This window comes from Nothoprocta perdicaria, unplaced genomic scaffold, assembly GCF_003342845.1.
Source record: "Nothoprocta perdicaria isolate Ctin4 unplaced genomic scaffold, notPer1 scaffold_80, whole genome shotgun sequence".
Taxonomy (NCBI): Eukaryota; Metazoa; Chordata; class Aves; order Tinamiformes; family Tinamidae; genus Nothoprocta; species Nothoprocta perdicaria.
Window position 1 is genome coordinate 414,214 of NW_020456088.1, and position 27,518 is coordinate 441,731.

The 27,518-nt window shown below is 40.8% G+C and overlaps 1 protein-coding gene across 2 annotated transcripts; it reads right to left on the minus strand.

Annotated features, from left to right (window-relative positions):
• Window positions 1–2,014: 2,014 nt before the first annotated feature.
• Window positions 2,015–23,989, minus strand: ACTR3B (ARP3 actin related protein 3 homolog B). 2 transcript variants are annotated; one of them, XM_026051922.1, is made up of 12 exons: window positions 23,910–23,989; window positions 19,218–19,273; window positions 17,295–17,419; window positions 16,115–16,225; window positions 15,124–15,219; window positions 14,863–14,970; window positions 13,420–13,563; window positions 12,828–13,001; window positions 10,253–10,345; window positions 3,932–4,057; window positions 3,273–3,356; window positions 2,015–2,712 (listed from the first exon to the last, which is right to left on the minus strand). In XM_026051922.1, exons 1-12 carry the CDS (start codon window positions 23,951–23,953, stop codon window positions 2,617–2,619), a joined length of 1,257 nt encoding a protein of 418 aa, XP_025907707.1. In that variant the 5' UTR covers window positions 23,954–23,989; the 3' UTR covers window positions 2,015–2,616. The 2 variants fall into 2 exon arrangements, with proteins under 2 accessions (XP_025907707.1, XP_025907708.1); XM_026051923.1 differs by lacking the exon at window positions 10,253–10,345.
• Between the last annotated feature and the right edge of the window lie 3,529 nt (window positions 23,990–27,518).

A 27,518-nucleotide genomic window follows, 5' to 3' on the forward strand; every position in this document is an offset into this window, starting at 1 on the left:
TTGCTGCTCACAAACCACTGTGGGGATCGTTAGTAAGATTCATTGCAAGAAAGCCATGAGAAGTAACTGAATAAAGTAAGCCTGCTTGCCAACAGGTTTAAATCAGCTAAGCTTCTGTTTTACAAACTATTGTTAAGGGCTGGCAAGTCACATTTGTGCTCTAACACGGCTCATCCTGAATTCCTGTCTGCCCAGTAAGGGTATAAACTTCACACCATCTGTAGCATGAAGGTTAAGGCAACCTTTCAAAAAGGAAGGAAAAGGGAGAAATTTCGCTTCAGGACACACAAATGTCCTATATTAGTGTTCTTCATAACAACGTTCTGATGAAGGGAGAACGTTAAGTGCTTTTCCCAATTTTTTTTTTTTTTTCTGAAAATGTTGCCTTGCCTAGACCTTATGTTAGAAAAAAGGAGTAAAAAGACCCCTTCCAGTTGACTTTTAAGACGTCTCAAGGTCTAACTAAAAGTCAATAAAGACCCACATAACTATCTCACATTCCCAACATTATCTGTTTTGGAGCACCAAGTGTGTCAGTGCATCAACACACAGCTGCTCAGGGCACTGAAATCTGTGGCTGCCTTAAGCCTGACTCCAGCCACACTAGGCTAGGGGTCTAGATTGCTGCAAAAGCAAAACAAAACCAAAACAACCCACACCTATAAAGTCAGCTGTTCTGTAACAAGCTTCTATTTGCATCTTCAAGAATCCAACACCATTTTGAGACCAGTTGGAATAGAAAATCCTAACCCCTCTCAATCTCGGGTGCAATTCTGAAGCATGTTATGCACAAGATCGGCTTCTCCTTGAATTAACCACCTCCAAATTCCCAACAGGCTACTAAGTGAAAACTCTTAAGCCCTATTCTACAGTTCTCTTTATCAAGATTTTACTTGAAGATGGGGCCACAATTGAAGGTGGGACATGAAAAAACAAGTTTCAGTTCAGGATAACAAATAGTCAATCTAGGCAGCCTTTTAATGGTGTTCCTAGGAATTTACTCCCAGACTTGCACCTACTAGAAGTCTGTATCTCACAATATATTGCAGGAAAACTCAGCCCAAGATGGTTTAAGTGTACACAAACCGATGCAATTCTGGAACGACTGAAACAGAAGATGCTCTAGTAGATTTTCTGGTTTTTCTCTTAAAAGCTTGAGCAAACTACAATTCAATGTATTGCTCCCCAGCTGTACTTTAAGCTCAAAAGCACTCACAACCAGCACTGAGTCCTGGACTTGCTTTAATTCATAATTTACACTGAACAAACAATTGCTTAAGGCCTCAGTCCTTCCACATCTGTTAAAATCCCAAGTTTGTTGCACCTTGCAAAATCCTTATAGGATTACACAAATTGCTGCAAGAGCAGATGTGAAAAACTAGAGATAAGTATCAGCGCAGAAGCAGCACGACTTGCTACCCTATTTCAATTGCAGAAGAACAAACACTATGTCCCCAACAAAAGAACACATACACACCCATAAAAGGTAGTTAAGCCGTTGAACAGGGTGCCCAGAGTTGATGAGGATCCCCCAATTTTAAGAGATACTTAAAACCGATTGCCCAAGAGCAAACAGATCTAAGCAGTGAGCTCTGCTTGGAGCAGGAAGCTGGATCCAGAGATCTCCAGAGGTTCCTTCCAACCTGAAGGTTTCTAGGACTCTGTATGCACTGACATGTAAACAGAAAGCTACTCTGGGGAGACAGAAATAGAGAAATACGTAAATCAGGACTACAAACATTCGTAAAGATGTTAACAGCTTTTATTTCACTGGTGCAAGGCAGCATGTCATCCATCGCTCAGCGACATCAAAACAAAACATCATCTTCTATAAAACACCTTCCGAAAATCCAAAACAAAGTAATAGTGGCTATAATAAACTCCATAAAATACTGCAAATCACTTAGTTTGTGTCATTCAAAACAAAAGCAAACCGGTTCCTAGCATACATGGCTTTTTTTTCCAAAAATAATAATAAAAACAGATACATCAGCAAAACTCCAACACATGCCTCACACCTGGAAACGCGTAACATCACTCCATGACACTGAGTTTTTTGTGCTGAGATCAAGTCATCAATTCACCTTACCAATATCATAAAATACAAAATGATACGAAAAAACCTACATTTACAGAGTACAGTCCCAATCCTGCAACCTAATCTGTTTGGGCAAGTACCTGCATCCATTCCCAGTCCCCTGAAGGCAATGTGGTATCAAAATTAGTGCTTCCATTGCTAGAGATTTGATTGCAGAATCAGGGCACAGGTGGGGAAGGCCTAAATCTCTTCTCCTCTCCCCGGGCTGTCAAACACTGCCTTACCCTTTTAGCTTCATTTTCAGTAGTATTTGCACAACCTCCTAAACAGAGACTTACTTATTTTTCAATTAGCTCACACTTTGGAAGAAAAACGGTTTTAAAGTAGTCAGCAGAAAAATGGCTTTTACTGAATGAGTTGGGGCTGTGTGTTGTGCTGTGATGCATGGTGGTGATGCAAAGGCTTCCAAGAGACACCCACATCTATCTTCAGAGTTCCTGGACCTGCTGCCTTCCTCTGCTTCACATGAGTTTCTTCACCAGCAAGATATCAGAGATCTTGTTTCCATTAGGCAAGCATTATGACATGACTCCAAACACAGGATTATGACGACAAATACTAGGGCCATATTCTTCATAGTCTTTCTTGGTATGACATACTTGGAAAAATTCTGGCTATGAAAACAGAAAACAAACCCCTCAACAGCATAAGAATACATCAGGTAATAGAAAAAAGACACATGCAGATAAATTAACCTTTTTATTTTTTTTGTGGATTGCAGCTTTATGATGTGGTATTCCACTCTTGAAACAGAATAAAATTAGAATTAAATCCAATTAACCAAGAGAGGTTTGTCTGGGCTAAAGACTGCATTTCTTGCATATGCTTTTCTTCCACATTTAAAAAGCTTGGTTTGGATCTTACGTTCCTTACATCTCAACTACTGCAATGCCAAGTGCTGGCTTCAAAAACACAAGCACTATATTACAGCTATCACACACAAGCTACTTCAAAATCAAGTCAAATCATGATACTCTTATTGAAGTGAAGCACATACTGACTCGGTACAGGTTTCAGTGAGTTAATAAGAGGGTAAGGATTCCACAGCATATCACACAGTTGAGATTGTCTCCTGCCTATATTTGATCCGAGTACTAAGCTTTTCATTATTTTCCATTTTGACAATATACAAGACAACGTGCAAACTTGCAAAACCATTTCAATAAAGACTTACTGTTGAAGCCAGCATGGAGCCTCCGAACCACACTGCGTAACGCTGCATGTGGTGGGTTATCACTTGAACTTCAACTGGCTTGGGCTAAGAGAAAAAGGTCACATGAGGTTGGTTGACATGTTGCTGACAAGATTCTTATAAATGCCCATTTTAATTGCCCATACCTACACCCCCTCACCCTCTCCATTCATACTCCTATCTCATTATCTCCTATCGTTCCCATGTCTCCTAAGACAGCAAGTCATAAAACTCTTCATAACCAGTTAATGAAGCTTTGAGAACACACTGAAGGACACACGAGTTGCAGATCTCTTGCAGTATGTCTACCATGACATACAAGATCATGTCCCAAAAGAGGAACCAGAAGTGCCCTGAGAAACTGCTCATGTAAACTTTAAAATTCATGTAAAGACACATCATGTTTTGCCAGACTATCAACAACTTTAAGAGCACATGTATATATTATTCATTTTACAACACTACAATTTTATTAGTAAAGGGAAATTTTCCAACTTTATTTCTGACTATCCTCCCTTCAAATCCTTTTTCTGAGCCTGCTATGCCCGAGTGAAATCCCTATTAACACACGCTTCAGTTTTAGGGCCACAGTGTTTCTTTGACTTGCTCATTTAACCAAGGTATTTCAAATTCTTCCTTACTTTGATGCGGCCACCGCTGAGCTCCTCGCTGAGCCGCAATCTCGCATCGACCACTCTTTTCAAGTCCCTTTGCAGTCGTCGTCCAAAGTCCCTGAACATTGTGGATCCCCCCGAGAGGACCACATTCTGTGAAGAAAATAAACATCCATCCTTCTTTAAATGCATCTGCAATGAACTTCCTAAAAGCCAGTGACACAAATGACTACTCGCATCTCAACACCAAGAGGAAGCTGACAAGCTGTACAGAACACCTTAAGCATTGCCCAACCCGCACAGCAGGTCCCTTACTCCCTAATTTTGCTCTTTGTTTAAAGAATTTTACTTAATTGATTTTTTTTTTTAAAGAGTTAAGCTCCTTAACATGACAACCAGTAAGTCCTATTACTCTTCAAAAAGATATCAGGCCTCCAAAGACAACTGCATTTCAGAGAAAGGCCAAGTGTTCTTGATTTTTCTATATCAGCTTCTCTTGTATTATGCAGCGTTCAGAGCAGAACTAAAAGCCTCTTAATCCAGGCTTGTACTTGGATTAAAAGTAGAGTTTTAGAATTTCCCATCCTAAATTTTGATAATGTTGCAGATCACAGGTGAACACAGAAGCAGTTTAAAGGGGTTGGGGGACATCTTTCAAAACAGGAACACCTGAAACTTTAGAATCACAGAATGTTCAAGGTTGGAAGGGACCTCTACAGATCATCCAGTCCAACCTTCCTGCTCCAACAGGAACACCCAGAGCACGGGGCACAGGGCAGCATCCAGGCAGGTTTGGAGATCTCCAGAGAAGGAGACTCCACAACCTCCCTGGGCAGCCTCTTCCAGGGCTCTGTCAACCTCACAGTGAGGAAGTTCTTCCTCATATGGAGATGGAACTGCCTGTGTTTCAATTTGTACCTACTTCCCCTTGTCCTGTCACTGGCCACAAATGAGAAAACTGCTGACTTAATACAGTGTAATACTGGTGGCAAGGTATTGAAGGTACTCCATATATGAGGGTACTCCATCATCAGAAAGTGAACTCTGTGAGGGACAAAACACAAACATGTGTGTCCTTGCAGAGTGCTTCAGCTGCAACCCAGAGTGCCAATTAGTGCTCACCGAAACCACTGCCATGGCCTTAGACCATGTCCATGAGGGCCTTGGCTGCGCTCAAGACTTCACTGCACACAGGGCAAGGTCTAACTTCATGGTCATAGTTTTTGACACTGCTGACCAAGACCATGCACATACTGAAGCAATCCCCAAGGAATCCCCATTTTTTTCTGCCTACAAGTCAGCATACAGGTCTAAAGAGGCAGAGTTGCTTAATAAGCATCACACTCTGTGATACTTGGATTGTAAGTAACAGGTAACAAGGAAAACATTTGTGATTTGTAAAGTGAGAAGCTGCTTTTTTATGAAAACAACCTCTGCGTGTCAGAGAAGTCATGATAATAAGGAAAACTCATTCCTTTGGTTTTGGATGATCTATAGTATAACAGATTATAATCCAAAACAAGGATACACCCACATACACATACTCTTATAATATTACTAAAGAGAGTAAAACTGAAAGGAACTTATGACAGCAGAAGCCAGAAAAAAACCCACAGTCTAAAATTAAATGTCCTAAAATTAAGCAGAAGGGGAAAGCAAGGGAATCTTTGATACATCTGAACATCTCTAACCCTGCCACAGAGTGGTCACACATGCCATGAGAAAATGAAATTGCTAATAAAAAAACAGAAAAGAAAGACAATAACTAATTTGAGTGATGAAGTATCAATTGAAAAGATGCCATCAAAAAATATTACCTGGAGATAATGAAGTTGGCAAAGAGCAATAATTCCATTCAAAGCAAATTAAACTTCAGGTATATTGCCTAAAGTGGACAACGCTACCACTAGAAATGAATTTGAGAATACACCTGAGAATAACTGTGCGAATACATCTGAGGGCAAGATATGCAACCGGTGTTAGCAGTAACACAGGGAGGATCTTTTATCATTCCAAGGACAAAAGCAAGCTAATAGGCTGTATGTTCTTGAGATTATGGTAACTCATACTTCTACATGTTGAAGAATAAGGACAGTGCTGCTCAAGGCAAAGACAAGTACAAAAGGGTACCTCTGAAATGGTAAAAACGGTCAAAAAGGTAAGTCTCTTCTTTACCAGATATGTGGACAAGTTACACCAAGCAGCATGCTGCATATTGTTAGGCAAATCATTCCCACCTGGGTCTTCCCTGGTCTTTCAGAAAAAGACATGTCTATTTGCTTCCAGCTGATTCCACTAAGTAAGGTCAGAAGAAATCTTACTGTGCTAAACACATTTTGGCTGGTAGTATTTCTAAGTAGACTACAGGTTTCTCAGCGGACACTGACAATCATCCCATCTGAGGGAAAGAAGCTGCAACTGATTTTATGTTTATGGCTAACTGGTTGAAAGTCAAGTTAGTTCAAAAGAACATAATCCCTCAGGAAAAAGAGTAACAGGCTTTCGGTGCACTTCAACAAGCTAACCATGACAGACAGGTGATGAAAGTAGGTCATTTAGGGAAGGAAATTGGGAAACGAGAGCTCATGCTCAGAGGGCTGGCAAGAAATTTCTCACTTCTCATCTAAGCCCTTTCTTTGCATTATAAACACTTGGGTATCGATTTTTCCTTCATTCCATTTCTGAGATTATGACTACACAGCACCATGCTATAGACATATGAATCTATATACGCTAATAAAGAGATCCAGCCACACTAATAGAACTATATAAGTAAGGTTTACATTAAAACTCCAGAAAGCTAAAGTGGCCTCTGCAAAGTCCTGCACCAAATACAGGGTGTTTAGTGTTATTTTCTGCATCTTTACACTGCAACACTTAAAGCAGCCTAAGCATTCGCTTCATCAGAGACTTTAGGCCTTGCAGTGCCCAACTGAGGAGCAGCTGATGCTCTTCTGCCAAGCACGAGTTTTAACAACATACCTGGGTTTTATCCTCTTCCTATGACGACCTAAATTAAAGTTTAATGGGGCACGACTGTACCACCACAGACATAAAACACAGGCAGGACCTTATGTGCTAATAAAAATGATCTCGGGTCAAAGCTAGAAGACTTGCAAGCTGAAATAACAGGCCACAAGCAAGTGAACCAATTAGATTAATTTAGTTACTACAGGGCAATATTTGCCAAACTTGTAGGAAGGTAAAGGGGGAAATAGTCTAAAGCTCAAATGGAATATGTTATTCCTACAAAGCAGCAAGTTGATTTTAAAATAACACTACAGCTGAAAAAATCCACTTTTAATCATGAAGTAATTTCAATTTCTTTAAAAATGCCTTTTTCAACATCCCTCTCAGAGCTCGAGTAGCAGCAGCAGTTCATGACGACTTGGAGCCGAGCGCTCTGCAGAAACGATCTCTGGGCTCTGCCACAAGAGCACCAGGGCACACGGCAGATGTGGCAAGCAACTCCTAAGCCAGCTAGCAGGGAGTCAGGAGTCTAAGAACAGATGTGACAGAAATATTGGAATAAACAGGGCTTTTCCTCAGCATTCCTGTGCTACAAGAACAGCATTAGCCCCCTGGGGCTGCCACCCTGAGGCCTTTCCCTGTGGCTTCCTTCAGCTCCACGGACACAGAGCTGAGGGCCCGGCAGCTCTTTCAGCCTGACCTCACCTGCAGAGCCACCCTCTGCACTTGGTAATTAAGAGCAACTGGTGGCGTTTTGCTGAAGGCAAAGATAGGCAAAGATTTGCTGAACTCTGCCCAGTTTTCTGCTCCACTAATTCTTAAGATTTCAGAGGGCGCTTCGCTCTCCGCTGCTCCCGCTTCTCCAGAGGTTTCCGGGCACAGCGCGGTCTGGCAGCGCCACCTACATCCCATCCCAGCACATTAAACCAGCTCCAAGGGGCTAGAAAACGCCCAGTGTCTAGAAAGCCATTCGAGTTACAGGGGACATCAGGGGACGCTTCCTGCACCTCAGGTCTCCGAGCCTTGATGTTCTCCATCCAGTGCAAGCGAGGGACTCGGTTCCCCCCAGTTTGGATCATGAATATATCTCTGAAAGATCCTAAACCAAACTAGTATATATTTCTGAACACAAGTGATTACTCTCAAGTCAGCCTAGAGTTCTCTCAAAATCCCTCTTTTGGACCAAAACCACAGCAAAAAGTGGAGAGCAGTCGTCCTGTGACTGTCAAAGCTCTGGAAGTATCTCAGGAGATGCCCTGGATGGGAAAAGAGGAAGAAAAATATAGAGCAAGAATGACAGATTCTGAACAAACAAAAAAAGCCTGTAATTTATGAGGATAACAAGGAGTTTTTAGGAAAAAAAAGCATGGCATTTATCCTTAAAGCTATTATCACTGTACTCACTGTTAGATCTGACTCTTCTCTATTGACACTGAGGAAATATCAACACAAATTAGTAGTCTCGAGACTGTACAGGCCACTATCATCTTAAAAATAATAATAATAATAATAGAAATTAACATTGAAAACATCCAACACTAACATCTGTTGCAGCTACACTACTACCTGAGAAATAACCTGCCAAATGTGACCTGCAAAAAGTCACTGCCTGTTTCTCACAGCTGGAAGCTGGGTATGTGTTAATTATTGTGAGCACAGCACTAAATGGAGTGTAATGTGAAAGCTGGGGGAAGAAACACTTTTTTTGTTTTCCTGTGGACTCTTATCCCCATCATGCTACTCCTCTCTTCCTTTAAATTCCCTTAGAGGCTGTGATCCTGTGAAGTCATTTATATATTTACGTAACTAAATTATGCACTTGCTTCTCTTGCAAAAGGTTTGAAACAATGTCCATACATGGAACAGCTACAAGCTACGGGATAAGGTCCTGCTGGTCCAATCTTCAGTATATGGTAAGAGAAACAAGTGCAGCCAGTACCTAGATTCATACAGGAAGGATGCTGTTGATAAAGACAGAGAGAAACGCTGCTAGAAAGACCAAGAAAGGAAAAAGAAGAAAAAAAAAGACATCAAAAGACGAGACATGAAACAATTCTTCAAAGGGCGCAGACTGTACAAAATCTGACAGAGGGTCCTTGAGGATATTTTCCGCATAAACAGCAATGAAGCAACCAAATATGTTGCACAGAACCTAGCTGCATAGCCAGTGTCACCAAGCAGCACTGTGGCAACTGAAACTGGAAAAAAGAAAACGTCATACAAGCCCCAGCTACTGGCAAGCCCTGATAAAGTTATTTGCCTGCTGCTGATTCTGGGGAGGAAAGGATAAAAGGTGAGGCTGGTTACATGCTGACTTGCCTGAAGTCAGCATCTAAGCTTGAAGCAACTGAGGCAACCTACAGCAGAACTGATCCCATATATTAACTTCCTGTTTTAACCCACTCCATAGATTTGCTCTAAAGCACCACCTCGCTTTCTAATTTACAGAGCATGTTTTCTAGACAAGTAAAACAAAATTAAGGGTTACAAATTGCCCTGAGATATGGCTCAATTAGAACATAAGAAAATCTCAGCCCTCATAGAAGGTGAGTTTTTAATCGCAGATTGAATTTTTATCTACATGAGCCAACAAGCTTCTCTGCTATTAATTCATGCCTTTATTCCCAAAAGGGCCCTGCTTACTCACAGGCAGAAAATACCTCGGAAGCACAGGATGTGCTGCCAATATAGACATACAGACAGCTTGCCTTGGCTGTGCCTGTCAGCACCTTCCTTTTCATTTCTTTGGGAATCAAAGTCTGAAAGAACTTTGGACTACACCCTGAACAAGTTTAAGCAGGTATTTATCTCCTACAAGATTTTAGGGTTTGGTGTATTTTAACGCTGGGTTCAATACCTGACTATGACTACACAGAGTGGGCATATACAATGAAAAGTACAAAAATAGAATAAAAAAATTGAATGCATTATAAAGGAGAAAAAAAAAGTAACTCTTAACATAGATAAAATCCAGAAGTCTTCATGCATAAGAATTCACATCTTAACTTCAGATATAACATCCTTCTGCCTCAGTTTCCTTAGGGCATTATTAGCTTAGTATTACCTTGGTAATATTAACTACTACTACTATTACAATACTACTAGTAATACTAAGTAATATTACTAAATAGTAATGATAATACTAAATAATAGTAATACTATTATCTTAGTATCAGGGCAATATTACCTTAGTATCAAAACCCTGTTATATCTGCTAATCCTTTAAGAAATGGAAAGCAGCATAAATCAAGCACTCTTCATTCAGAAATTGCTTAACTGAAGCTTGATTTCTATTCAGAGTTCACGTTTATCAGACTGGGGGAAATATGTAGCTTGGCAGGTGTGCACACGTGTGCAGACATGCTGTTAAGGCCATACCTTATATAAGGGCCGCCGGACATCAATGGGACAGTTCTGTATAACTTCATCGACTACATCCGAAATGGATTCCATAAAGTCTGGATTAGCAAACTAAAATGAGATAGAATATTGACATTAGATCTTTTCTTCCAAAATAAGAACACACAACATTGAGACTGTGGAGAAATTTTGTTTTGGGAGGAATAAGAGTGAGGAGGAGTGGTATTTTACATTGCAACAAGCCCGTTTCTATTTATGAGAAAAGAACATTTCCTCTTTCTGGAGAGGAATTCAGATGTTCTTCCTTGGTCATAAAGTCACTGCCAAGATTTATGCACTGGAAGCTCACTATAACATATATTACTGCTCATGGCATGAGTCTGAGGTCTCCTGCAGTATTAGATATACTGTTTCTGTGCAATGTGTGATTATTTCTTCCTTTTTAGGAGGGGTCAAATCAGAACATCCCTATGCAAAAATGCTACAGCCCTACTAAAACATTTGCATCAAAATCCAGCATAAAAGTCCCATTTTCTTAGGCACTCAGAAAATATGACTCAAATAGGCAAAAATACTCTAGGTATAGAGTGGAAATAAGCCCCCAGCACAAACATCAATACCATCTTAATGCAATTTTTTGTTAAGTTAGCCAGAATTATTAATACTAAAAACTTAGTGAATAATGGTTCTTTTCCACTTAAAACACTTCAAAAAAAAATTTTAATTTACATTTAGATTTGTAACCTAGGTTTTAGCCTTTCAGAGAGGAAACTCGAAGATTAAAATAAGTATTTATTGGGGAAATACATATGATTTAGATATGAATACATATGAAGACTTTAGATGCAGAAACTATCCAGGATTTACATCCTAAACAGGATGAAATTTGTAACTGTATGAATTACAAGACAAATAAATAAATAAAAGCAATAAAGAAAGGAAGGAACTGAAAGAGAAATTAGCAAAGGAAGTTGGCTTGGAAATCAAGAGACAAAGAAAATGGTGTGAAAAATCCACAAGAATTCAAGCTCATTTCTACCATAAGGAAGAGCAATATGAGTAGTAAAATACCAAGCTATATAAATAAAAAAGAAAAGAAAGAGAAAAGAAAGGTGTTTCTTCATAGTGAGAGTTCAAAATGAATTACAGCCCGAAATCTTCACCCCAGCTCTCCATAAAGACATAGGTAACTCTGCCAGGCAAAAGGAGCATGTAGAAATAAGAGTTATGGCATCCAAAGCAGAGGATAATATGTTCCCAGAAAAGGGACCAGAAAACTGACATGTGAAATTGCAATCTGCTAGCAAATACCATATGGTTAGAGAATAGCAAGTAAAATAATTTAAAAAAGAGGAGAAAAATCTGGACTGCAAACCCGAAAGCCTAACCTGAATAGTATGCAAGATTTCAGAACAAATTTTGAGGTAAAGCATAATAAAGAGGAGCAAACAGGTAATAGGAAAGAATTACAAAACAGCTTTACCAGAGGTAGCTTTTACCTAGCTAACTTGACACCCTTTGAAGTGAAGAGTTAGTGAAGTCCAGCGAGAAATTCTCTTTGGATGCAGTAAGTATCATCTACTGTGTTTTCCTTGTCTAGAAAGTCAGTTCAGTGTTTTGGTTTTGTTTTTCCTCCAAATAGAGAGCCAAGAAACTATCAAGAAATGAAGAAAACTGAAGTTAGTCCTTTACTGTGTTCCTAACGTGCTGTCTTTGAAGGGCCTATGGAAAGAGGAGCTATTCAAGTGATGTCTGTCTGATGGGGGATTTAACGCCTTTGGGTTAAGATCAGATGGGTAAACAGCAGCGAGGAGAGAGGAACCATTCAGCCCAAGGGCTCAATTCTGGCACAGGAACAAATGGCTACAAAGCGACCACAGACAGATTAAGCCTGGAATTTGGGGGGAAAGAGAGGAGATCCCAGAATATCCTTCATGTAGGAAGACAACAAAAGAGAAACTTTGGTGATGCCAGTATGAACCTAGATTAAACTTTTACATTAATATATCCTCCAATATGAACCTAGGTTAAACTTGTCAGCATTAATATATCCTATGGTTGCCAGCAATTTTGACTGAATGGATTCTTTAAAAAAAAAAAAAAAAAAAGACTGCACATTGTAGTGGTTCCCAGAATTGTACACGTTACTTGTGATCACATAAACACAGATTTCAGTGGGCTTCCCTGGGGGATAAATTCAGTACTTTAAAAGAGCTAAATGCTTTAAAAATTGACTCAGTATAACAAAATATCAATAGAGAAATCGCAAAAAAAGTCAACACCCAATATTTACAATATTATCAATAGAATACAAGTATGTACAAGAGTGCCCAAAGGGACTGTGTGATTAATATATAGTATAAAAGTCTATCGATTTAAGGATGTTTAAAGGATGAAAGAAAACACTATGTAAAATCTTCAAGCTCAAGCACCTTTTTCTCTATTTGAGATGGAAAGCATGGTTTGCAGTCAGACTTACTGGTACTTCACCTCCACGTGATGGCGCAGTGGCATCAAAAATGCTGGTTCCTTCCTCTCCTCTCCACTCCCACAAATTGCTCCCACAGAATCCAACACCAGGCACTGTTCTTACCTCCGGGTGAAAGAAGATTTCAGGTCCGAGGAACCTTTCATAGCCAACGTCTATGACAAACTTGCTTTTGTTGATGGCATTGATGCCAGTGTACTGCTTGATCCATCTCCGGGGATCTCCATCGTATTTAGCAAATTCTTTTACTATGTCGGGGCAAATGTAACAATATTTTTCCTGCAAAGAAATTTGAAAAATTTTAATGCACAAGTAATTACTCCCTCTTGGATTCCCAAGGCCCCATTTGTTTCAATAGGGTTCCAAACTGACTCATGGAAATTAGAGTCTCTCAGAATAAAACCAATCATCACCATGAGGTCTGTGAAAACAGACAAGCTCTTGCTGCAAGATCAGACCCACACAATCACCCAGTTTAGATAATAAATGTATTTCTTATTAAATAGAAAAGCAAGTTTTAGACAACTCTAAAGCTTAAAACAGCATTTTCCCCTTTTTTCTCTCCCTCTGCACTTGATAAAACAGCATGGCTTTTTAAAACAGCTCCTATATCCACATTTTTAAAATAGCCTTTGGCCAAAAAAATAGTCTAAAAAAACGTAAGTAAGTATTTATCATGAGAAAGAGAAGGATGTACCTTTATGGCTTTTGCTGTCTCCAGAGATTGTTCAGGAGGAATTCCCACCTCCCTCTCTCTTAGGAGCTGTTGAATGAAATAAGTAATATCTCTACCTGCAATGGGAATATGTTTGATGCAACTTCCAATTACATAGCCTTCTGCCTATGTGAGAAGACAGAAAAAAAATACATATTTAAGATATTTAGGGGAAAAAACGCTGTGTGAAATATTAACAAACAACAGCAAGGCTAACCTTCATTTTTATATAATACTGGGCTTTGATTTTTTAATTAAAAGTAAAATCTTGATGCTGTGAAATGACTATAAAATGTGCAACCTGCTGCAAACTAAATAGGTCTTTTATATACAAGACCTCAATTGCCACATGCAAAAAGAGATAATAATTAACACTAAAATACAAAATACATGAGGCTGTAAATAAGAAAAAATTTGCACTTATTGCAAAAGAAAGTCTGATCAGATGGTCCTTTCCAAACACAATTTGGAAGGCAAATGTACTATGAATAGATCCTTTTGTCCTGTATAATTAAAAACTCAAGTATAAAATGGATAAAAATGCTCAAGCAAGAAAATCAGTTTCACATGGCAAAGGTCCTTTGCCCCCCTTTTTTTGTATTTGCCGGTTTAAGAACATACAGATGAGGCCAGATTCACTCCAAAATGCAAAATAAAATTCAGTCAACTTCTCATTTCTAAAAACAACTGATCATTCAAGCATATTATTTGCTTCAGAAATAAACTAAGTAGCATCAACAGATGTTAGTACACACAGATAACTGGGTATTTTTAACAACCTAACAGTTTGAGACCGCCCATGTAGACAAACACGCATTTGTGCAAGCTTGTTGTTGTTTCCACTCAAGCAAAGTCCACTCTAATCTCTAAAACATAATAAAAATCAACTGGTTGTCAATGACACCGCACAACCAGAATGGAGAATGCCAACAGAGTTGGGACTCCCAGTCATCTGAGCATGTAGAAGAGCTACATAGGGATAACCATGATGGAGGTACAAAAAGTCTTTAAAAGATGACCTAGGGATTCCTTACTATGGCTCCTCTTTAATCTGGACAGCTTAAATTGATCCTGCAGTAGGTTAGCACAATACAGCACATTTTATTGTGTGAAACAACTGGGGGCATGGAAGTCCCAAACCACGTCAAAAATAAATATTATAAATAAATAAATGTTTACTTCTTTACTTCAAGAAGTTGCCAGGGGGATCATGGAGTCCCATCCTTGGGGACATCCAAAACCCAACTTGATAGAGCCCTGAGCAATCTGCTTGAGCAGGAGGGTTGGATCAAATGCTCTCCAGGGGTCCCTTCCAACCCGTTATTCTCCGATTCCATGATTCTCAATACTTTTTTGTACAGAAAAAAAGATACCCCTTGCTTACCCCAAACCACTGACAATTTCAAACAGCACCTGGCTACGTACCACAGGGATTACATGGGTCACTCCATCCCCACTGTCAATGACGATCCCAGTCAAAGTGCGTTCCCCAACCTGCCGCGATGTCCAAGACGCAGCTAAGGCCAACACTGCCTGCATAAAAAATGATTCACATTTAAAGGGAGACAGAACATGCCAAGCTACAGTCTCAGAAGTATTGCTTCATAACTTCAGACATACACATACAGAAGTCTATACATACTGCAGCTATACTGTACTTTATAAGTATAGATTCACTTTGTTCACCTGAACAGCAATGTAAAGTCCTGGGATATTAAAAGATTCAAACATGATTTCTGCAAGATATTCTCTGTTTTCTGGTGTGTTCAGCGGAGGTTCTGTCTGCAAAATGAAGGAAAATTGAAAAAGCAGCTCAGTAGAGTTCTGGAGTGATGCTTGTAAGTTGGAGCAGCCCAACTTTATGCTTTGATTTCAGCAGGACTACGCTCAGGAAAACACAGTGCACAAGCAGCCACATGCTCAATGTCAAAGCGTAAGGGAGGAAGGTTTTTTCCTATACTCAGAGAGCAGACTAAACATTTAATGACTCCTTATGTTCCCAACAATTCCACCTCCAAAAGAATAAATCACCAAGAAGAGTAGCCTGAACATAACTACAATACTTTAATAATAAACTGGAATAAATAAATTACTATAGCATAATCAAAGCCATTTGTATAACACTTTGTGCAATCACTCTTCCAATCAATTTGGGTAAGCTACTGAGTGTTGAAGGTCAAGAAGATTCAAACTACAACTAAGAACTCCCTTATATTCAGTAACTGGATATTAAGTGGACATAAGAAATATATATAAGGAATACAAAAAAGGTTTATTGTAAACTGCTTGTTAAAAAATAGAATTCTCTAAGATGAATCTAACTAAGATGAAGCTTAATCTTTCGTGTATTTGCACTTTATTTATACAGCATTTTATTAAGCAAGTTTCCTTCACTTCACTGTAAACATAGCCAATTAAAATAGAACTAGCCCCAACAAAGCAATTGAAACTTTTCAAAAATAAAATACAGTCTCCAGTAGCCAGCACCACATTGAACTGAATTCTCTTCTAGTGCAGTTTTACTACTCTCTCCCTCCACCACCTCTTTTATTTTTTTGATTGCTGAGGAAATAGGACACACATGAAGCAAAAATTTCCTACCCGAGCTACTTGTGCTTGGGATACTGCCTAGTTTTCCTCTCACAGAAATATTTTCTCACTCATTCTCATCACTCACCATTAAAAAATAGTGATCCTCAGGTTCAGCTCGTAGGTACTTAAAAATGACCTGCTCCATGAATCTCTCCATGAGGTCCCAGTCTTCAACAATACCGTGTCGTATAGGCCACTGAGGCAAGAAAACAAAGGTAGGACAATGCTGTAGGTCACGAAAGGATCAACAAACCCAAAATAATCAACAGCATCTAAAGCTTTGCATCTCCTGTAAGAATTTCTGAAAGCCAAGCATATCATGGATCCTCAGGAAATCCACCTTTCTGATTTAGTTCAGCAGCACTGCTTCCATCATCTCCTAGTTTCAGGTACTCCCAGCTGCAGTTTTAACTTGCAGGGCTAGAAGCTACAACATGCAGGTTCCCCTCTTAGTCCTCAGTCTCAGTCCTTAGTCATTCTTCTGCTGTGGCACTGTGGGCAAGTAATTTATCTCTTTTTGTATTATTCTTAATTGTAAAATTCGTTGAGAATGTTTTTCTTCATCCTGAGCACACCTTCCAACCTACTGAAGGAGCTAAAGACCATATAAGCAACACATCATTTCCCAACAGGGAAATTCTGACAGGGACAGTGTTTACATTCTGTTCACAGGGATGATGTTTACATTTTGTTCAGTGTTAAGAACACAGCTGACATTTAAGTAATACAGTATGATGTATAAAACATGATATTTTCCATATAAATCATAAACCTTTAACATCTTGAAAGTACAAAAAGTCCTTCACTAGCGTATGGAAAATATGATTCACAGAGAAGATTGTTTTCATCAGAAGCTTTTTCACAAAATAAGCTTCTGATGCTCCCTGAAGCAGAAGTATCCAAAAAGCTCCCCAGTTCAGATACCATATTAGGAGGATATACTCTTAGCAAGAGTTTAAATAATAAATATTTTAAGTTTAAGTAATAAATATTTTAATAGCTAATAATTTTGGAAAATGAACACTTATACAGCACCAATGAGCTTAAAAAGAATAAAGAACCAATCATGTGTCACCAGTCAAACAGATATTTAAAAAATGTAAAGCAAAGGAATGGAAAGTAAGCAGCTGTTAGTAAAATATTTTTGTTCCTTTTTGAGAGAAACTCGTTTTTTAAATGGCCATCAAAAATGTCTAGGACAATTTATAACAATGAGAAAGGGAAACTCTGAGCAGATTCTTGAGAAATGCTAAATATATTCTTACCTTTGTAGCATAGGTAGGTTTATCTATGGCTTCATCTCCTATGAAAAAGTCTAGGTCATCAACACCTTTCATTACCCTCCTCTGGGCCTGGTCACCTACTCTGGCCGACTCTCGGATTGCAATACCTTAAAATAAAACCCAAACCAAATCCAAATTAAAATATGTATTTAAACGCAAGGTAATAAGTGGGTAAAATACATTTAGCACACATGTAAATTACTCAAGAATTAACCAGAAATAGAAGGATACAAAAGTTGCCAGAGAGAGAAATTACATAAGCAATCTATTGACAAGCCACTGTATCAGAGATCGTTTCCAGAGCACCATGTGGGAACAGAGTCACACATCCCTCATTGCTGTAAGCGATAGCTCCGAGAGCAAATCTCTAAAAATGTGTTCTGGTAGAGACTGCAGCAGTCACCAGCCCTGCACACGTCTGGCACTCCACAAGGAGACAACCTTCAAGCCAGAGTCACAGTTTTCTGAGGGTTTGAGGCTAAGAATTAAGAGAGAGGGCACAGGATGAAGGAATAAACTCTATTTCAGAAATACGTGCTGGAGTCATTATCCTGGCTGCTGAGGAGCAGGGAGAGGGGAAGGGGAGAGAGCAACAGAGAAACCTTTAGAGACACTTAAGCTTCCCGTTGGCAGGCTGCAATTATCATTAAAATTACTTAATGATGGCAGGTATAGTGAAGAAAATGAGATAGGCAAAACCCACCAAACCTAATTGGGACAAACCATAAATAAAAGTGGAATGATGTAGTGTAAAGCAGAGCTTGTTTATCTACAGCTTTATTTCATTTGGTCAGAATCATGGTCTTCACCAAACACACGCACAGAAAACACACAGCTCACACACACAATCCACAGATGTACTACGCAAAGAGCATGAGGAGTAAAATTTATGGTCAAGCAACTACCCTTTCAGAAACTTAAGACACAGCAAATTGTCTTCATTTTTTAAAACAGGCTTCATAACAAATTCACAGAAAACATTTGCTATCCCATTTGTTCAACATAAAACAGTCTAAGATTTACAAGTGTTTCAGGTCTTTTTTTTAATATAATACAGAAGCAGGTTTAGTTAGGCTAGATCCATCTCTTTGGTCCCCAATTACCTTTAGTATTCTCTGATCCTTATACCTTCTGCTGCAAGTAGCCACAGGCAAACTAGATGCTTTAATTAGTACTTAACTAAATGTTCAGAAAAATTATTCAAAGAGAGCATTCAGCATAATTGGAGATAGCCATGAGATAACAAATGCCGCTCCGGTAGCCCATGCTACCATTTATAGATATGTGCACCATTCAGGAGAGACTATTAAGAGGACAATTAAAACAAGAATATTAAAAACATGTATCACTATAACAAGTTTATGACCCAAAGAGAGTAAATCTCCTCAATAAAACTATGTTAAACAGATAAAAATATTTTAATAGGTAAATAAACAACAAAGTTGAACATTCTCCAAAAGGAGCAACTATTTTTTTGGCATATCAAGCTGTCTTCAATCCCAGACAATGTAAATAAGCCAGACAGCACCTGCATTTTAGTACTTAATTTCCCTAGAAGCCTTCCAGGGATTATCCAGGCAGTAACCATGGTGTCAGGTAGACAAGAAGTTGCCTCCTGTCTACACAAGAGTCCTGGCAGAAAAATAACAGAGACAGAGAGGAAATAGGACTAGAGTTCACTTCATCTTTGTCATAGCAACCAAAAGCTGATTTAATGAGCAGCAGCTCTAACTAATTGCAAACAAGGAGCTCTGCTTAGATACACTACAGGCAAAGATGCTAATGCAATGAATTTTATTTCCTAGATGGAGGAGGGACTGGAAAGGCTGAGTTTGGAGTTAGAAAGCAAGCTGTTTACTCACTGAAGACCTTAGTAACAGTTGTGGAGGAGGAAAAATTACTCACATGATGGAATAATGAACTGAGGTTCCGTATTTCCTGCATAGCCGAGTTTCGTATACCTGGAAAAATAACAATCACGAGGTCAGTAGATACACTCACAAAAATAAAACAAAACAGAAAACTGAAGAAAAACAGCTCTGCACTGTTAAGCCACTCACAAGATAGCTCCTAAAGCAAAATTAGGATCTGTCTGTAGCCTGTTCTCAATATTTGCAAACAGCATTATGCTTAAACTGAAGCAGAGGGTTGCTGCTTCTTGGACAGCTTAGAGTCCCCTTTATGGGGTATTTGCTATAGAAATCATAGAATCATAGAATGCTTAAGGTTGGAAGGGACCTCAGAGGTCATCTAGTCCAACTTCCCTGCTCACGCGGGGTCACCCTCATTAAGAGTCAGTTTGCTTAAAGGAATTAAAACTGATTTAGCAATAACCTTGGAATTTAAAACTACTTTCAGTATCTTTGCAAACCTGAGGCTTCAAAAGGCCTCAAATACTCTTTTGGTAAAAGCCTTTCCCTCCCCAAGACTAAAAGGACAGAGAGCAAGTGGGTGGGGGGCAAAAGTGTTGCTTCGTGAATCATTATTATACGGGTATACACTCTAAGCCTAAGCCAAATATTTCTACTCATACCTGCTTTGGCTCCTGAAAACATCAGATCAAACTAGTTTTTTTTTTTTTTAAATAAAAGTCATTTTGTCAAAGAATTCTTTTTTTCCCCCCATTACTATTGCATAGTTTCTTCTCACTCAAATGCAGCCTACCTTGAGAATATTGTGGAAATACAACAAATAAAACAGGAATTTCACTGGGATTTAAGGCGCATTTCAAGATCCTTAACTCTTCATTTCTTTCTCCTAAATGGCTTTTGCTTAAACGCACATCAAAAGGATCAAGGAAACCATCAACTAAGAGACCATCAAGTCCAAAAGTGAGTTCAGTTTGCTGGCTTTTCCTTCCACATACTTGCCAAATTCACACAGACACTAACTAAATATCAGCAGCAAGAAGGAAACATGCTATAATAGCCAATTTGGGCTCTAATAGTATTACCCCTTCTTCCTGCTCAAGGAGGTTTCAGCTCCAACTACTAGAGTAACTTCAATGATCCGCCAAGGTCTCTTCCAACCTCAGTTGTTCTGTGACTCCGAGATTTTCCAGTTAAAAGCACAGAGTTCAGCATCTTACCCCTGTATTTTGTCACTAGCCGAGTTTCTCTACTTCAGGTAAGGGCAAAGGCCAGCTTTATTTCTCAGTATTCACAAAAAATATATGTCTTAGGAGGACACATCTAATAGAAGATAACACCAGAAAAGATCTTAATGCTAGAACTGAGAGCAACTCAATTCTCAGTTCAGGGGTGAAGCAAGAAGTGAAGAAAATTGCTGTTAAAAACAGTTATTTAGGATTAATGGATAATGCAATTGTGCTTGCTTTTTCTCATCCAGTGACCAACTCGATCGGGGCATAGGACACATGGTCCCAGATGTCCCCCTTGGCCAGCAGGACCCCAACATGTTTCACCTTCAACACTAGCAGCCAGGAGTACATTGAGGCCATGGGGTGACCCACTTTCAGAATCTCCTATAGACATCGTTACATTTTATATGAAATACTTAAATATTCATTGACCTGAAAGCCTTGGGATGTAACCAGAGGTTACATGGGCTCCAGTCCCTTTAGCAATGAATATTTAAGCATTTAAAACACAGTTGCCTTTCTCCTGGGTGAGAGCAAAGTCTCATGATCTGTGAATTATGAAGACAACTTTAGGAAACATGTAGATATATTAAGCACCCCACATTAATTTCACTAAAAGAAGCAGATTCGTTGCCAGTGAGATAGAAATCTACTCGAAACTTCCAAAGCAGAGGCTATTGGAGACCACACAAAAGATTAGTGGAAAAGCAATCCTATGGATTCAGGATACTTCTTGGAAGAGGATTTCAAGAGGCCAACCTTTTTAAAAAAAAGAACAGCAAAGATGCCAAATAAATAGCAGTTATTAGTCCTAGAAGACCTATAATGACATATTGCCGTATAGAAGATTGCACTACCTTAATTACAAACACAGCTGAGAAACCTTCAATGCAAAGTCTCCATATGGGCATGGAAAGGCACTTGGGAAGTGAGGAAGCATGGGATGAAAGAATGGGAATGAAGGAGGAAATATATGTACATATATACAGTTTGATACATATATATAAATATATATAAAATTTATGTATGTTACATCTGCTCAGTTTGGTGAGAGGCACCAGCAGCCACTGTAGGAAAAAGCGTATATTAAAGTCATGGGATTTTTTGGTTTGTTTGTAGCCCTGTGGTCACAAACAGCTCTGAGTTAGCGCAGGCTCCTTGTGCACAGTGGAGCAGTCACAAAACTGCCTCCACACAAAAAGAACAAGGATAAGGAACTCGCTCAGCACCAGAGATGTAACAGGCAAAATATACACAAATAACTGATGTTCTAAAGTGAGGCTCTTTAACAGCTCATCAACAAAAATGAAGTTTTAATCCAAATTCAGCTTGCTTCTCCCCAAATCAAGTGTTTGTCTCTAAGCCAATGAGGACAGCTTTGCCAAAGTAAGGTTTTCTTTATAATAAAGAAAACATATCAACTTGAATAAACCCCCCCAAAATAAGGATTCCTCAGTGTCTGCATACATACACACCAAGGAGGAAAGAGGTCTTTAAGCCATCTTTGTTGAGTGCACCCGCCTACTAATAATGTCCCACAACTAAAAGTTAGTTAATAAAACTAGTTACCAAGTCTACAGCTGTTTAAGCAGTAGCACCAGAAAAGGCTGGCTGTGCCGAGAACCTAAAAATAGCATGCCCTTTTCCATGAAAAGATTGATGGCAACACGCAAGCCGATCACTAGAAAAACTCACCAAAGAAAACTAAGACTAAACTAAGTGCATCAAAAACAACATAATACAGCTCATTTGAAAATACTTCAAAGGAAAATAGCAGCCAGTGCACATAAACTCTTTCTGCAAAGTTTACCTTAGTTCATTCTTTATTCACATAAAAGGTTCATTTATATAGAAAGTTATCTATGTAACAGAGGAAAGGAATGTAACCCTGTTCTGCTGCAACAGTAAGTTCCCTGCTGAAGGTCTGTACCTATCCTCTGTATAACTGTACAAATGTATAAATGTTGGGTTTTTTTTGGGAACTCCAGCATCATCCATGACCGAGGCCTGTGACTGCAAACAACAAGTCATTAATCCAGGCCCCTTCTCCACAAAGCAACGACAAAAACAAAGATCTGCTGACAAACTTCTTAGGTCCACTTCTATGAAAAGAACGGGGATTAGTGCCTGGACAAAGCACTCATTCAGGAGCAGAAATGTGAGCAGAGAAGCAGGTTTCATGCACATGATGTTCTGCAACACAAGCATGCATGTAGCTTCTGCTTTCTGCTATGCTCTTCCATCTGAAAGCTTTTTCACGGAGAATCTGAACAAATTCTTTGGAGTTTGCAACCCGAAGTAGATTCATTCTAACAATACGAAGGTTTTCAACCCACACATTGGAAAATTCCAGCGACTGCATTATCAGCGAGTCAAGCTACTTCTGGCTGCTTTGGTTCAGGGCCTTTTTCTTCCCCAAATTCCACAAGACCGCTTGATCCCGAGTCAATGATCTCCTTGCTGAAAGGTCTCCAGACCTGCAGGTCCTGCTGCAAAGCCAAGCTGTGGTCCAGGTGGAGCACGATCTTGTCCGATGTGAATTAAAGATCACTTGTAGGCAGGGCAAGGGGAAGGGCCACCCTTTTGGAACCATTTGACCCTTTCCTGAAAGGAACTGATGTCCAAGCACAGCCACAAATGCCACCAGCTTTTCCCATGCAAGGACTGGACAGACTTAAACTCGATTTCTCTCATTTCCCTGAAAGCACAAAATTCTCTCTCCACATTCACTTATTCTGCACAACTGCTGGTCAGCAACCTGCACCATTAGTAGGATCGACAAACCTAGAGCAAGAGCAGCTGGATCCTGCTAGACACAGCAAGCGTGATTTGTCATTTTTTCTTCTAATTTTATCATTCAAACTGAAGGTTTTTCAAGGGATGCACTCAAAACTCCCATATCTCTCACCATTAAAAGAGATATTAGATGCTATTAACACTATTTAAACAAACTCTGTGGAGAACATATTTAAGCTATGCCCAGTAGATAACAGGAGGAGGGTTAGGAGGCACCCAGGAGTATCTGGCACGTAGGACTAGACGCAAGGCAGAGCTGCTGAAGCCGATTTCAGTACAAATAACGTAAAACAGTCGCAGATGGGACAGGAGACTTCCCAGAGTTTTACGACCCCTTAAGAGAGCGGTGTCCCTGGACGTAGAAGCCCCTTCCAGAGGGAGGAGGCGCCGCGGCCCCGCGCCGGGCGGGAAGCGAAGGGAGCCCCGCGGCCCCCCGCAGCCCCGCGCCTCGCTTCCAGGGATGCTCCAGGGAACTTTCCAGGCGCTGCGTAAGGGAGAGCGCCGGGAGCCTCCGCGAGGCGCCTGGCCCAAGGGAGGGCGCCCTCACGGGCGAAGGGCTCTTCACAGCTGCCGGTCTGCAACGGTTTGACGACAGCAAAATAAATAAACATAAATAAATGAAAACCGGGGCGCGCGGGGGGCAGAGGCGCCGCCGCGGGACGGGCAGCACGGAGGGCAGAGGCGGCGCCTCCCGCACTTACCCGGTGCCTCCGTCGATCACGCACGGGGGCAGGTAGCTCGCCATGCTGCCGAGCCGCCCCCGCGAGCGGCGCGGCCCGCCAGCGGTGCGGCCCTCACAGCGGCGGCCGCGCCGGGGCCGCGAGCACCATGGAGCCGGCCGGCCGCGCCGCCCCCGCCGCGCATGCGCCGCCCCCCGCGCCGCGCCGCCCCTTCCCGCCTCCGCGCCGCGCCGCCATCTTGCGCCGCGGCGGCGGGGAGGGGAGAGGGGCGGCCTGCGGGAGGCCGCCCATGGCTGCCCGGCGGGGAGCGCGTTGATGCGCAGCTCGCAAAGCGCTTAACATGTATGGGCTGCACGAACCACCTGCGATGTTGCTGATACCCAATTTACATACACGAGAATGGTGTCTGATGAGTGACTCAGCCATGGTCACACTGGGAGCATGTGCTGGAGCCAGAAATAGCCCCTGTGGCCCCAGTGTAACCACAAGAGCTCGTCTACCCCCTCATCGCGATGCTGAAACAGTCGTTGAGCCTGCGCGTTGGGTCAGCTTCACACCAGAGCGTTGAGCAAGGTGTGCAGCAGCAGCCCCCGTCCAGTCAAACCAAAACTGGGATTTAAATTAAAGGTCCTGGTTTAGGACCGACACCACCTCTGAGAAAAGGATGAATGTGCTTTGACCTCCTTGGCCAAAATTTACCCCCTCTCAACACAATATGCTGTGCTGAGCTTGGAGGGTTTGTGCTCACATGTGGTGCCATGTCCCTGTAACTTTGTGAATCCAGATTTTTATATATGTATATATACACGCCTCTATATATATAAGGAAGACACTAGCTGTTACAGCTGCAGTCTTAACTGTAAACCCAAATATTTCCATAGCTTCCATGCAGTTTATGGACACACATGACAGACACGCAGCACGCACACAGCTGCAGAGGTTTCAAGCTCTGCCCTGCCCTTCTCTTTTCAAGCTGTTTATCACCATCCCTGGGGCGCAGATTACTGCCCCCAGACCTCCCCCAGCTGTTTGTGTAAATGTTCCCCAAGCCACTTCAAGCAGAATCAGCTGAGGTAGCCTAACCACGTTGAATAGGTGCTAGGAGCTAAGTGGTGTTGATTTTAGCTGAAGTGGGTTAGGGAGCACTGGAACAAAATGCTGTGTTAGCAGGAGGGGTGGGGTGAAGCTCAGGAACATCATTAATGTCTCCAGTTGGATATGGATACCTGTAGTCTTAAGCAAAACTCCATGGAGAATCTGAATAAAACTCTGCCACAGACCTATGGAAACAGGGACTACTTGAGGAGCTTGCCAAGCGGCAGTGAGAAACGTGGCAATGCTCATCAGTGAATATTTCACATCATGTCAATGATTTGACATTAAATCAGTGAAATGTTAGGCTCAAACGGTGCTAATGGTAACTATCCAATTCTTCAGAAATTATTAAAAGAGGAAGAAGAAGCTACCAGAGCTATAGAGCTTAAAGGTGACACATAGATAACCAGAGCACACACGATAACCACAGAGTGTTCACTATGTCACTGCTGCTCCTCCAGACCAAGGCATTTAAGACTACAGGGACTATCACATCCTTCTAACCTATTCCATAGGCTACAACAGTTTGCTTAAGGTTTAAGCTATACAGAAAGGAAAACAAGGATACAAAAGCATAAGTGCTCTCAATCTGTAGCCTACTATGAGTTAAATGATTGAGGCTACGTTGCTCTGTATTGGTTTGTCTACACCCTTTTTCACCACAGTATCCAAATGCCTTTGAGGAGTGTACTAAGTGATGTGGCTAATATCTCCTATTCTTTCATTTTTGTCTCAAGGGAAGATTTGTGTAGGCAGAAGATTTTATTTCATTTTAGGGTATTTAAAGTATTCAAGCTGCAGTATGTTTACCATAAAGAAGGTAATCTAAAGAAGCAGAAGGAATTGAAGTTTTGATAGGCCTTTAATTTCTTTGAGACTTTGTTCAGCAGTAGCAAAGCAGCCCTCAAGAAACTTTCAGGTAACTTTGAAAAAAGGAGCCGTGGAAACCCTAATGTAAGAGGAGGCCGGGTTTGATGCATTTTGCATTATTAAGACTGCACGTTTTGTTCTAGATCATGCATCTCAAAAGCTGATAGTGTCGTGCCCAGATACCTTGGTGTTTCAGAGCAAGGCCAATGAAACCCAGCTCGTTGCACATGGAGTCTGCAAGGAGGAGATGGGGATTTCTACACAAAATGCACGTGAGCGCTCAGAGTTCAGGGACTCCACCACATTCATTAGCAAGTTAACCAGTTGCGTTTGCCTGCCCCAAGGTAAATGAGAGTACAAAAGTGTTCTTTTGCTTGCATAACCTCTCCCCTGCTTGAGATCAGCTGCAGTCAGCTTTTCTTCACTGAGGAGCTATCTGAAGGCGTTAGGCCAGCTTAGTGGGCCCAATAAGACTAGCTGAAGCCTAGAGACTACTAGCCAGTCCATACTGGGGCACTTAACACTCCCATTGCCCCAGCAGCCTACCTGAAGGCAACATGTTCGTGCTGCGTTCCACCCAAGCAGCTGCTGTGAGGTCTCTTCATCCCTCAGCGTTTGCTTAGGCCAGCCCTTCACAGGAGATTTAAGCACATTCTCCTGCCCCTCGGCCTCCCCTCAGAGAGGTCACCAGCGTCTTAACGTGACTGTGCACTACCACATGCTCCCTGAAGCTTCTGCCCTCTCCAGCTATCATCCTGCATCCAAAAGAGTCTCACCTATGTGTTTTTAAAGAGTTACATTCACGTCTAAAATTTCAATCTCTAGACAAACAGCTGGGCATCACTATTCTTTTAAATGCTGTGTTTTGGCAAGGAGTGGAGGGCTGTTTTCAGATCATACTCAGTCTACTCCAACTGCCTTGGAGTTAGATAAACTACACCCTCTAATTTTGTTCGTCTGATCGGCCAAAACCCATGCTTGCATATTGGTCACAAATACCTGATTGCAATCTCCACTTGTTTTCCTACTAGCAAAAAAACCCATGATAACATCAGAAGGGCTTAATTCAGAAGTTCAGAAAGGAGCAGCAAAGACGGATCTCTAATCCTGGGTCATTCCAAACACGAGGCTACTTTCATGGCAGCTGCTAAACAGCTGTCACCACAGTCACTAGCAAAGGTCACCCAGTACTGGTGTCCACACACTAGGAATCACAGAGTTTTATTCAATCACTGGAAAGTAAATGGATGGAGAAACTCAGTTCTTCCCTTAGCTACAGACAAAGAAAGAAAGAAGGAAATCACAAGACAGTTCAACTGTTCACACAAAATACATCTGCAGGCCACACATTAACCTGTTGTACACTCTTTATATCTACATAGAGCTTTACATAGCTATTTCTAAGGCCACTCATGAGCAGGGTACTTAGTCTATCTGTAATTTAAAGCATGTTAATAGTCCCACTGAGAACAAGTGAGAACAATTATTTATGTCCCTAAAGTTTATGTTCTTTAAATAACTCTGCAATCTGCAGCTTCAACAAGCTCTAATTCCTACCAAACAGTTGACCTTAATATATTGAGGCAAAAAACTACAAGCTGCTTGTACAAACACATTTTGAAGTGCTTTAAATTAGTCTTTAAATTAGACTGGAGTCTTACGTTG